The following is a 13,408-nucleotide window of genomic DNA, read 5'->3' as shown; positions in this document are numbered from 1 at the left end:
TCATGGTCAGGTCTAGTTGTAATTTGTTACGTTTTCGATGTCAACACTTAGCGCAGACTTGTTTACATTAGTGATGGTGAAATGAAGCTTTTCGAATCATAGAGACTTTCCCCTCAAGTGTATCATAAAATGGTTCGTTACACGAAGCTTTTCAAAGTGGTGCACACTAGCGCCATCTTGTGGTAAAAGGGTGAAAAAGCGATCTGGATCCATTTATATTTTAATGTTCACGTAATAATAATACGTCACATGACATCGATATAATTAAAAAAATATATGAGTTAGTGTTAATGTAACACACTACTGTTTGAATAACTGATAGGACTAAATTAAAAAACATCAATAAATGCAACAAAACAACATTTTTATAAATGTGCTTCGATCAGCATTTTGGGCAAATTGTCCTTGTTAAGCATTGTATTTATTGGTTTATTGATTTTGATATTTTGAACATTGCTTTTTTTGTTTAGCTGAATACTTGTGTGGATACTTACCTATTATGTTTGATTGTACCTGTTGAAGAACTATGAACGAAAAGTGTATATTATTTTAATATTTAAAAACAGAAAATTATTACATTATTTATACCACGAGAGAAAAAGCTTTGTGTGTGTGTTTTTTATATATCTCCCTTTTTCAAGGTGCAAGTAAGCAAACTTTAGCGGTCACAGTCCTGTCAGACCCATGTCACTATCAAGCTTTCCACTGTCTTTCCCCCCTGGGATTATTAAAGTATTTCTGATTCATTAGCAAGTCTACTGTTGTGTATTTTCACAACAGAGTTTTGACTTATTTTCTGTGTGTTCCGTATGTGTTTTTATACTTTACTAGTATCAAACATTTAAATGAGAAGCTTTTTATATCTTGTATGTTACACATTTTGTACCGTTCTGTCATTACATTCAACGTTTTCATTGTTAACAAACAAAACACATCCATCCCCCGCAATTTTGAAAAGCTTGCTACGCCCCTGCGTGTGACGTGATTGTGAACTAGGAACTTGGAAGTTTTATTTTTGTGGGTTTTAGAAAAATCTAAAGATGTCTAACAGGACGTGTTCAACAGTGCGATCCTATATCTTTGTTATTTCCTACTTTTGCAGCCTTTGGGATATTTTTAAGCTGTGACAGTTTAAGTCCCAATCACTACTGAAGCGAAAAAGACAATCGAGACCTGCGCGAGTTCCTTAAATTTGTGAATCAGAATACGAAGCTGTCACACGATTGTGTCTAAAAACGCAGTTTTGGACGTCAATGATTACGTGGATAAGGCTAAACGAATCAAGCTCCGGTATAGTGCTTCACTTTGAGATGATTCGTTTTTTTTTATACAAACTTCGAACCTCTGTGTCAAATGTCACATCACTAGTTTACATGTCCGTGTTCTATTGGATGTTCATTGTTGCACTACTCATCACCATAAAACAAAGTAAAATGAACTAAACGTTAAACATAATTTCAAGTTTTAATTTCTAAGTTCACAATTTATACCTGAATATATATACAGAAAACTAAATACAGGAATGTCATCTTTAACACATAACCATTTTCGAAAGAATGTAATGACAAAGCGACATGATCAGATTAATAACCGAGATCATAAAATAACATTACAACAAAACTGATGACTTCAAGTTAATTGAACATTAATTCGATCAGAATAACTTATTGATTTGTTTCTAAAGGTGATATTCAAGGTTTGGAAACAAATTATTGTGAAAGCCTATATATTAACCACAAATTGTCATCTTCAATTAGTATAAATATAATGGTTTTCTTTTGTGTGTCGATCAGCAGAAGACTATTTAAGTAAAAACAGAAATCTTGAATTTATACTTGAAATAAATAACGTAAGAAAGTGAATTCTTACCATCTGAATCCATTTCTGTCTTGTCTCGTTTGAAGTTTCAGAGTTAAAATAGACTTTGCAGTTTTTACTTTCAGTTCTTAAAGGCGCAGAGCAAATGAGACGTCAAGATTCTAAGTAAAAACCAGCAGTTGTAAGACTCCAGCATAACTGGAAAAACAAGTTAGAACTATTTGACTCATTGTGACAGGAAAAAACAGAGATTAAATGGAAACAAAAGAGCATAAACTAAGTAAAGTTAGAAATGACCAGATTTGGTCTGAAGTTGTTTCAATAATGCATATATTGCATCAACTTCAAATATGTAGGTAGAAATATAATAGCAGTAGTCCTTTGCAGTAGACATTTGCATGGACCTGTCATATAAATAAATGCTGTAGACTTTATTTTGAGTTCATGTTAACTAAGGTTTTACACACATATAGGCCTACAGTATGTTTTGACACCAAAGCATATCATTTTTTATCAAATAAGACAGTACTTTAACACTGTGTAAATCAATTAGCAATTCAAAATGTAACTAAAACCACTATTGTAGCTTGTTTGATTTGTGAATATTTTTGACTAAATATCAAACACACAATCCTCTTGGTTTGTTTTACTGCACAAACAAGTCCATCATTAGTTAAACAAAGAAAACAGAAACACATTAACCAGGCATTGAAAACCATAACAGTAAGAGGCATAATCTACATTACACAACATGTTAGTGGGTGTGGCTGGACACTCTTATGAAGCACATGACAGGCTGAGGTTGGTTAGAAAACAAAGTGGAGAAATCAAAACTATAGATCGATAAAGAGAAGAGGATGTATTCATTGGCTTTTAAACCTCAACAGAGTTTATATTTAAACCTTAAAACCTTACGTCCGTGTTTTATATCATAAGCTTCACTTCTGTCATGTTCAACAGTTGCTTTTATCAGTTTTCTACTTTCTTGTCTGTCTGAAAGTTGCCCAAAATATATCTAAAGTTGAAGTATAATCTAAACACCAAGGGTTTTTTATGTCTAACCACAAACCGTGCTACATGTACTGGATATATTCCACCTGCTTTGCAGTTTTCAGGTAAAAGATTATAAATTCATGAAGAATACATTTTTTTTAATTCAGATGTTTGATGTTGGGGAACACTAGGAACCAGGGTTTGGAAATGGTCATATCAATCATATTTTACCATATTTTAACATATAAGCTTTTGCATAATGGAAGAAAATATTAGTGTTTTATTTTGAAGAATATAGTTAATTTTTTGCCTTTTTTGTCAAGTATGAATGCATGACTTTGTTACCTGCATGCTTCTGAAAAACAAACTATTAGGAAAAAAAATTAGACAATTATATCAAATGCCATAGATAGCTTTCCTATGGCTCAGTGGTAAGAGCATTGTGTAAACAGCGTAAGGTTGTGGGTTTCCACCCCAGGGAATTGCACATACCTTTGTATAAATGTATAAGACATTGCAAATTGTAAGTCGCTTTGGATTAAAGTGTCTGCCAAATGCGTGAATGTAATATTTGTTCAATCTGTTCCAGGCTTACTGTATTACAACTTTAATGATTTGATTTCTCAATTCATTTTGATTTTCAATGACATCATACCTCCTGAGTATACCTGATGTTAGTTTTATGAAGTGTTGTAATGTTTTGTGATTCTATGGATCAAAGGAATTAGAAAAAGGATGAATGCAACAATATATCTCTACACATGTAAACAATATCTTCCAAACACTAAAGTCAATAGTACATTACAATAACTAAGACTAAACTAAACTACATGTATTGAATGCTGTTTAATAGAACTGGTTTACAAGCACAGAATCACTTTTCACGCCAACTTTGTCTTTTGTTTAAAATAACAGAGAAACATTTAAAAGCAATAATTGCTGTTGTTGTGTTGAAAAGTTACAGTATGTTTTGCCATTTAGTGGAATTCTTAGCAAATGCTCTTAAGGTTTAGTAATTTTTCACTAAAGTGCATCATTTGCTTTGTATTTGAGACCATAGACGGTCATATCAGGTGTGAATAAAAAAAATATATGGTATAGTTTCATGTTTTACAAATCTAATTGAACTGCACTACTGCACATCCAGCTGTTTGTAAAGGAAGAAATCTTTTTCTGTGCTGCCTGCTCTGAGTAACTGTGGTTTCACAAGTTCGCCTTGCAGCTAATGAACTAGGACGGATGGTATGCGTATTTGGCTTTCTTTCCCGGGGCGAGGGCTCCGAGCTTGGTAATCCTTCTTAAAACTTAGAGCACCGGCCCCTTGACCGGGGAGAGGGCCCCGGGCTTGGTGTGTGCCCGACCCGGATCTGAGGTAAAAACGGGCTCCTGATGTGGAGTCGGGGTGTAGGAGGGATGTTGCGAAACGTCAGAGAGAAAGGAGGTGAGGTGGCTTGACTACTTATAGGCTGTTAGGATGATTGCTGTGATTGTTTATCGAAAGCCAGTCGAGTTTATTATCTGCACATGCTCCTCCTCTCATTTTATTTGTTCTTTCAATTCCTGAATGTTTGTCAGACAAGGGGAACAGATCCATCTTCAATGGTAGATAACTCTCTGGAATTACTAGAACATGATCCAAAAATTTAGCTGTTAGAGTCTGCACCTGATTGAGATCTGAGCGAACCATAACAGAACTTAGAGAGAGAGAGAGAGAGAGAGTGTCCAACATCTGAGTATGAGAATGTTGTTAATTTTTATAAGAGAATAATAAATAGATCAGCCCTGTGGGATATGCAGCTGTTAGGGGTTGCCAGACTGCAAAGCAAACAAAAAGTTTAAAAAGTGGGGAAATTCCTTAATGTCTCAAAATATATTCCTGGTTCTGTTGAAATAATGTCAACACATACAAAAATTCTGTGCATTACAAGAGACTTCAGTGAGACTTTAATGAAACAAGAATGATTCACAATTCACTTACTCATCTCTGAACTTGCTCCGACTTGCTCTCTTCTCTCCTCCTGTATAATCTCTCCGTCCATTTCAAAATGACTGCTGTTGTTTTGTGTCACTGTCTTCTTAAAAAGAAAATAGCTAGTCCATCTTACTTAAAGTTAGCATACATAAGAGTTATTATTGATATTGAGAGTCCCCCTGTTTTTGATTTAAAGATTATGTCTTTCAAACTGAGGCAGAGTTCTCTCGATCCTGATGGATGCCCTGAGTCATCATTTTCATTTTCAAAACTGAGCTGCATAAAGAGAAGATGGACCTGCAGATGAACAGCAAAGAAGAGCAGACATTAGAGGAGAGGACAAATGTAAAGAAACACACCTGACAATGCTATCGTCCACTTCGTTTTTTATAAAATCCTTTTTAGCAGGAATAGAGTTTAATGGTCAACCAACATTATCTAAATCATTTACATCTTTTCATGATGTATTTACCATGTATTTTATATGGTCTTATAATTCTCTCTCCATTCCACCTTTGTTTCTTCACTCTTTCTTTTCCTCTCACCATCACCTCAGCCCCAGCTATGTTGGAGCAGGAGACCATCCAGGGCGTGATGGGCGTCAAACCCACGGGCGTGAGGAAACGTACGTACGGTGTTCCAGAGGACAACTCTCACACTCTGGAGTCAATTTTAAAACAGTTGGATGTGTGTTAATACACGCTTCTGCAGCACGGCAATGACGGCGAGCTGGTGAGACGTGTCATCAAACAGCAGTTTTACATCATCTGCTGCGTCACGCTGAACAACCTGCTGCTGCGCAAAGACATGTGCTCCTGGAGTAAAGGTCTACAGATCAGGTACTCACACATCACCTTTAAGTGATTTTATTCTCGGCTTTTCACTTTTATTTCACTGTACGCTTTAAACTCAATGCCTTGCATCTCTTTCTCTTTCATCAGGTACAATGTCTGTCAGTTGGAGGAGTGGCTGCTGTATAAAGATATTCAGGGCAGTGGAGCCCGTGAGAGTTTGGAGCCTCTGATCCAGGCCGCTCAACTTTAACAGATCAAAAAGAAGAGCCAGGATGATGCTGAGGCCATCTGTACTATGTGTACTGCTCTCACATCACAACAAGTGTGTGTTTGTGTTATTTGAGAGTGTGTGTGTGTATATTCGAGTCATTCAGATGTTCTTCAGTTCTGATGTGAGTCTCGGACAGATTGTGAAAATTCTCAGCTTGAACACACCTATGAATGAGTTTGAGGAGAGAGTATCTATATCATTCATCACACAGGCGAGTCATTTGAGCGGTTACTGTTTTATAGTATTTAACAGAAGTTACAGTGCATCCGGAAACTATTCACAGCACTTCACTTTTTCCACATTTTGTTATGTTACAGCCTTATTTCAAAATGGATTAAATTCATTATTTTCCTCAAAATTCTACAAACAATACCACATAATGACAACGTGAAAATACGTTTTTTGAAATCTTTGCAAATGTATTAAAAATAAACAAAAAAGCCCACGTACAGAAGTATTCACAGCCTTCGCTCAATACTTTGTTGAAACACCTTTACGGCTACAAGTCTTATTGAGTATGATGCAACAACCTTGTCACACATATATTTTTGGGCAGTTTCTCCCATTCTTCTCTGCAGGACCTTTCAAGCTCCATCAGGTTGGATGGGGAGCGTTGGTGCACAGCCTTTACCAGATCTCTCCAGAGACGTTCAATCGGGTTCAAGTCTGGGCCACTCAAGGAGATTCACAGAGTTGTCCTGTAACCACTCCTTTGTTATCTTGGCTGTGTGCTTCGGGTCAATGTCCTGTTGGAAGATGAACCTTCGCCCCAGTATGAGGTCCAGACCAGGTTTTCATCGTGGATGTCTCTTTACATTGCTGCATTCATCCTTACCTCGATCCTGACTAGTCTCACAGTTCCTGCCGCTGAAAAACTTCCCCACAGCATGACGCTGCTGCCACCACCATGCTTCACTGTAGGGATGGTTTTGGCCAGGTGATGAGCGGTGCCTGATTTCCTCCAGACCAAGAGTTCAATCTTTGTTTCATCAGAACAATGAATTTTGTTTCTAATGGTCTGAGAGTCCTTCAAGTGCCTTTTGGAAAACTCCAGATGGGCTGTCTTGTGCCTTTTACTGAGTAGTGGCTTCCGTCTGGCCATACAGGCCTGATACAGTGCTTTAGAGATGGTTGTTCTTCTGGAAGGTTCTCCTCTCTCCACAGAGACATGCTGGAGCTCTGTCAGATTGACCATCAGGTTCTTGGTCACCTCCCTATCTCAGGCCCTTCTCCCCCGAACGCTCAGCTTGGCCGGGTGGGCAGCTCTAGAAAGAGTCCTGGTGGTTCCAAACTTCTTCCATTTTCAGTTGATGGAGGCCACTGTGCTCATTGGTATTGATGTTAGCTGTGACACCAAAGCTCTGATGCTTGTGTCAAAAAAATGAAGCGATTTTATGTGAAACTTAGTATCGAAGCTTCATTCGTTCTATCAAAATCATGTGACGAATAACGTCTGAAGCTTCATTTCACACACACCCATGTGACTGCTTTGTACTTTGATTCAAAATCGCAACTCAAGCCACGGCCTCATGGGTTGATACAGCAAAAGATTTACTATAGTCGTATATAAGTGCATGTGCATTTTTGTGTGAATGCACCTACATTTTTTTACTTCCTATTTTCATAAGTTTGACTTGTTTACAAACAGGAAAAATGTCCACATTCACAATATAAAATGTTATGTTTATTGTTTTGAGTTATTAGGAGTATGGCCTATGTAAAACAGATTGTTGTCATGTACTGAATATGCAGATTTATTACTTGACTAGTCCACCCAAAATTCATTCATTAATTCATTCATTATTGATTATAAAATGAATGCGTCTGTCCATAGTGAAACATTTTGAGACGCAGCGATTACCCACACTTTCACCAGCAGAGATCAGAGTCGAACTCTGATTCAAAAAGCTTTAAGTAACATTCAGTTGAATCCCTTTTCTTTAGTCTTTGAGCTCAACTTGCTCTGAATGATCTGAGCTACTGGACACCTTCATTTTTATTGAAGGCCCTAAACTTTCAGAGGACCCTAGAATGGAGCTTGAAGACCCATATCCTGAAATCATAGAGGAGACGGAACGATGGAGACTGAATGGACCAGCAGGGATAAATAGATGTGCATTAGGGGATTTCTCATCACTCACTGGAAGAAAAACATAACAGATTTTAAAGATGATAAAGGTCAAAGGTCAACTAAGCTGATCTGACACACCACAAGTCATCTTAATGCATGTATCAAGTATGCAGCAAAAGAGCTAATTTACTTTAAAGATGACAAAGTGTTTAGTTCAGCAGGAAAAAACATGATCTTATTCACAGATTTATGAAAATAATACTTAAACCTATTTAATATAACTACTCACTTGTTGGGGGCAATATCAAACTCCTACTTCTTAACTGTTCAACCACAGGTTCTCTTCTCCAAGATGCCTGTTGTTGTATTCCCTGAATCAAAAAATGTACGTAAATTAATTCTCTTTTCAACACTGAGGTCCTTTTACAAAATTGTCAGGATAATGAACAGAAAACATTCAAAATGTTTCTCTAGATACTTTAAAAGAACATCTTTAGAAATGTCTATTATTGAATCATTTTGAGTTTGGAACATTATTTCAATCAATCAAACAAACAATAAATCAACAAAAAAATTAACAGCTGTGGTTGACTGATGATATACCCATTTGGTTCTAATTATATCAAAAACCTTGACAAATTGCCATGAACAATGGTGTTAAAATTGAAATATCTGTCCTAGTTAATTGTGAAAATACTGAACTGTGTTTACACTACAGTACATTGAATATTAAAATTATGTATATTTGTTCATTTGAGATTTGATGGCAGAATAACTGTTTGTGGTGAAAAACATATTGAAAAGTTGTGGTACTGTACACTTTGGTTATAATGTTCCTTCAAAATGGGGCAAAAGTCACTTAGAGTCATCTTGGCCCAAATTGTAAAGTTACTCGCTCTGTCCACCCATGCTTTCTCAGTTTGCTTACAAACTTTAAGAGTTTAATATAATGTTTTGGAATGAGGTTGAGTTTGTTGAATGTTTACCCACCACATGTTTAAGATCATCTTGCATTTATGTTTATATCCAAAGTGACATGAAACTTTCCAGGAAATTCAAAAGTTACTCACTCGTCATCTGTAATCTGTCAAACTCTTTAGATTTCTGCATCATCCTCATTTGTTCTTTTCGAGTCTGTTTCTCTGCTTTCCGTCTCTGTTTCAGGTCATGTAAAAACTTTTCTGTGTTAAAATGGCAGCCGTTGTTTTGTGTCACTGTCTCTTCTATCTTCTCCAGCAGATCTTTGATCTGAGTGTCATCACTTCTGTTCTTATTGTTGAGAACATGATATCTGTTCCCACATTTCTCCACCAGCCACTGGAGATCCTCTCCTTCACTCTCAATGTGTTGCTCTATAGATGTGTCTCCTAGAAAGTCTCCATGAGTGAAGAGCACTATAGTGTGACTCCAGACTCTCTCACCGAGAAGATCCACATAACCCTGAAATACTTTTCTCTCATCCTCTTTAAATCTAATGTCCACACGTATAACCAGTAGAACAACATGAGGTCCTGGAGGACACAGAGTCATTCAAGATTAATTTTTTTAAAATGGCTCATTTGAATTCTGCCGAAGGCATTCAGAATATGTGTGTTTCCCAAATAATGACTAAAAGTAAGTCTTTGAGAACGGTTTCTCAAGCCAGGTGGCGCATTAGACAAGGGGCTCATCGCCTGTTTCCAAAATGCATCACAAACTGCTTGAGAAAGCTGTTCTAGTATGACAATTGGTGATGAAAATTAAATTATGTTCAATAAGATGAACTTGTGTTCCGCATTACCTAAATGATGCTTTGCGTTTAGGTGCTTGAGACTGGAAGAGCTCCTAGAGTACATTTACATTTAGTCATTTAGAAGACGCTTTTATCCAAAGCGACTTACAAAGAGTGAGGGAGCAACAAGCGATATGTCATACAGGAGCCATAATACATTTGGTGCCAATACAAAGTTACTGGTTTCAACAAAAGCTAGACTACTGTATGTAAACAAATTCCGTACAGTAAACCAATTCCACATTGCACAAGGTGCAAACAACCTAAGTCTTGTCAAGGTTTCCATTGGGTAGCTTCTTAAAAATAAATTTTCCTTGAAGCAAACCCGGCGGCTTCATAGCTGCATCCATGTTAGCACGTCACGTTTGATGCGGTAATTTCACAGTAACGTTATGTTGTGTTCAGACCAAACGCGAATGGCGTGTCAAGCGCCAGTGATTTACATGTTAAGTCAATGCAAAGACGCGATAGACCTACTTGCTGCGCGAATCGCGCGAATGAAGCCCTGGTTATGAGATGATGAGGCGGCTTCTGCTTCCGCGAATCACGCGTGTTGAAAAATCTCGTTCTCGCCCGTACAGTGCAGTTAAGCTGGTATACATCTAAAAATATGCTAAAAATATAGCTAAAATATCAAGGTGAAAGTCATCATAGCTTGCGAAGTATAGACCCAGCTCCCAACCCAACTTTGAGAATAGATTAAAGGCGACATTTTTTTTCATCGCGCGATAAGAGTCTCACGTTAACGCAGCACGTTAACGCCGATAACGGCACACCACTAATATATATATATATATATATGTACAGTTTATACATAGAAAGTGATTATCGTGGTAGTAATTTAGGTAATAAATCAACACATAGGTGAGTTTTTAATGTTTTTAATGTAAAAGGTGAATTTGTAATGTTTCACAGTAGTTGAGACAGCTCATGATCTGTTATAATATAAAGTTAAAAGCTCACAGAAAAAAGCCTTACAAGAAAACAATAGAATACATTCAAATGAGTAAAACAAAGACAGTCATCAACTACTATAGTTAGGAATATGAATACTATATAGTATAAAGAAGTAAAAATATTTAGAAACATTTAAAATATATAATCCACATATTCTTGATCATTATGGTTGAACTGAACAATTTATTGAAGAATTTCTTATTGAGATTAGTACATAAACATATTTTCCTTTAGTATTATATTTACATGATAAAACATGACATGTTACTGTACACAATATCAACAATGTCATCCGTGTAAATGACCTTGATCACACACTGTATTCTCTGCTCTGTGTATTTGTGGTTTAGTGATGTTAGTTACCTGTATCAGTTAAACTATTATTGGGGGAAAATGGAAGTAGTTCAGATTGAATTTATTTAATAGAATTTGTGTTGATTCAGTTAAAAATGTTTCATTCATTGGTTTTCTTTAGGACAAATAACATCACATATTTTTTCTTCTCATTTCTTCTGTTTGCCTCTTAATATTTTTAAGATCCTGGATGGTTTCTTTGTTGTTTTGATTTGTGAATGTTCCACAGACTGAGGAGTGGAGGATACAGATCCCTTTGCAAAATTAGGAGGTGAATCTTTGGAGTCACGGAAGCGTGTTGATGCAAAAATTGAACTGTTGTCACTTGATCGAGATCTTAATGAACTAGATCCAGAACTTCCAGAGATTGAATCAGACATCTCATCTTCACTCCCTGGAAATAATGATGATATTTACTAAATAGTTTTATTCATCCTGAATAGTAAAGGAGCAGTTACACTGCAAGACTGTGACACATTTATCTTAAATTGCAATAAATAATTAAATTATGAAAAATGCACTCTTTATAAAACAAATATCTTACAAAACTCTGTGTACTTTGCCTATAAGTAGAAGAGCAGGTTTTGTATATTTGCTGGTGCTTATGGCAGGGAGGATTCATCATAATGTTAAAGTGATGAAAGTGTTAGAACGGCATACATACAGAATCGCAAATTGCAATACAGACAAGTGCGCACACACACAAAAACAAAGAAACTGATAAGATCAATTGCTTTAACTTTTTTATCTAATGAATTTCATATATTTAGAGAACAGTTTAAGTATTACAATTTTTGGGGCACTGTAATCAAATAATTAAAATAAATATACTTACTGAATGGTTTTTGTAATTTCTTGTTGTATGATCCATCAGCAAATGAGAGAGGAGAGTCTAGAGAGTGTGATGATGCAAACATCAGCGAACTTTTGTCTGCACCTGGACGAGATCTGAATGAACCATAAGCAGAACTTCTCAGAGAGACTGTGTCAAACATCTCATCCTCACTCACTGGAAACAGTGATAAAAAAAAGAATATTGTTTCTACAGTATTTGATAACATAGAATAAGAGAAGATGTTTAATACTTGGCAATAATAAAAACATCCATTCCTGTTTAATAACTCAAAGGAAAACAAAGCATAATGCAGTTCTAATGTGGTAAAAGTAATGGGCCTGATGTCCATAATAAAACAATTAAGGCTTCACCATTTAATATAATCAAAGACATAGAAATGGGAATGAAGAAGGAAAACATGCTAGAAAACATGTCAACATATGATAACAACATTTTAGATGATGAGCTGAAGCAACTGAAAGATTTCTCTTTCAATACTGTAAGGTGGTGAAAAATGTGAGAAAAGAAGAACCACCAACCACCCACTGGCCCAATGGCGGAGTCCAAGTGGCATGGCGAAGGCATTCGCGCGTTCTGTCTTTCCAGCGCTCTGGGTTGTTACAGTTAACGTTATTTTAACATTGCGTAATTTATCTGACTCCAAAAGATAAAAGGAAACCTTGTTGAATGATATTATTTGTATTTGATTATTATGAGTGATAATAATCCTGCAATTTGGGTCAGTGTCTGATTATCCCGCTTTACTCTAAACGATATTCACTCATCCGATTCTCATGTCGCTTAGAGTCTCGCGCCGGCCGTTTATACGCGGATCTCACGGTCACAAACTCGCCAGTCTTGGTCATTGCCAGAGGTAAGAGACCAGTAACATTTAGGTGGCTGCCCCCTGCAACTCACTGCTAAACGCACCTTTTTTGGTCAGCCTAGATTATTAACACCTAATCACAAGCAACAATTATTTTCAGCCAGAGGTCATGACCACTCCACAGCGATAGATAGACCAATGTTACCTTCTCAAATGGCAGCTTTATATAATCATGCCATGGTTTCCCATGTACACTTAACTGGAATAATATTACTGTAATCGGAGTCTGAGACTTACCCTATTTAGATTGGTCAGACAACCCTTGTGTTGTTCTAAACGAAAATTCTCATTAACAGCCTCTAAGATCTAAGTACACTTAAACTAATGCCAAGTTGTTAGCCGGATCTCTAAAATTCTCAGCAGGTGTGTCTTTGTCACCTAGACAGGATTCTAGTCCGTTACTAACCTGAGCGGGGATTTGCGGTAACAAGGATGTAATGGGATACAATATAATTTTTATACTGAATACATAATATAAGAACGTGTCTATAAATTCAGAATACTGCGGAACAATTCAAACATGACAATTTATTAGTCAGGTAAATGTTTCTTGACAATTACAATTCAACTCAATTCAGAGAGTACGAAAACAAAACATCAAATCCTCATAGATTAGTCTACGAGTCTAAGACGCATACTTGACAGTAGAAAAAGATGCGATCGGAAAAAACAGTGCTGTGTGTCTG

At 36.5% G+C, this 13,408-nt stretch overlaps 1 protein-coding gene across 1 annotated transcript in view; it reads right to left on the bottom strand.

Moving 5' to 3' along the window:
* The window catches only part of LOC130414654 (uncharacterized), a 52,126-nt gene that overhangs the window by 12,064 nt on the left and 26,654 nt on the right, over positions 1-13,408 (bottom strand). The window contains exons 5-8 of the mRNA XM_056740669.1: positions 11,837-12,010; positions 11,157-11,395; positions 9,617-9,633; positions 8,990-9,390 (exon numbers count right to left, since the gene is read on the bottom strand). Of these exons, the coding sequence (XP_056596647.1) occupies positions 8,990-9,390; positions 9,617-9,633; positions 11,157-11,395; positions 11,837-12,010 (831 nt within the window). The remainder of the gene's footprint in view (positions 1-8,989; positions 9,391-9,616; positions 9,634-11,156; positions 11,396-11,836; positions 12,011-13,408) is intronic.

The sequence above is a fragment of the Triplophysa dalaica genome, chromosome 24 (genome assembly GCF_015846415.1).
Source record: "Triplophysa dalaica isolate WHDGS20190420 chromosome 24, ASM1584641v1, whole genome shotgun sequence".
In the NCBI taxonomy this organism is placed as follows: domain Eukaryota; kingdom Metazoa; phylum Chordata; class Actinopteri; order Cypriniformes; family Nemacheilidae; genus Triplophysa; species Triplophysa dalaica.
Note: the sequence above shows the minus strand (reverse complement) of the source record. Positions and strands in the feature narration are given on the sequence as shown.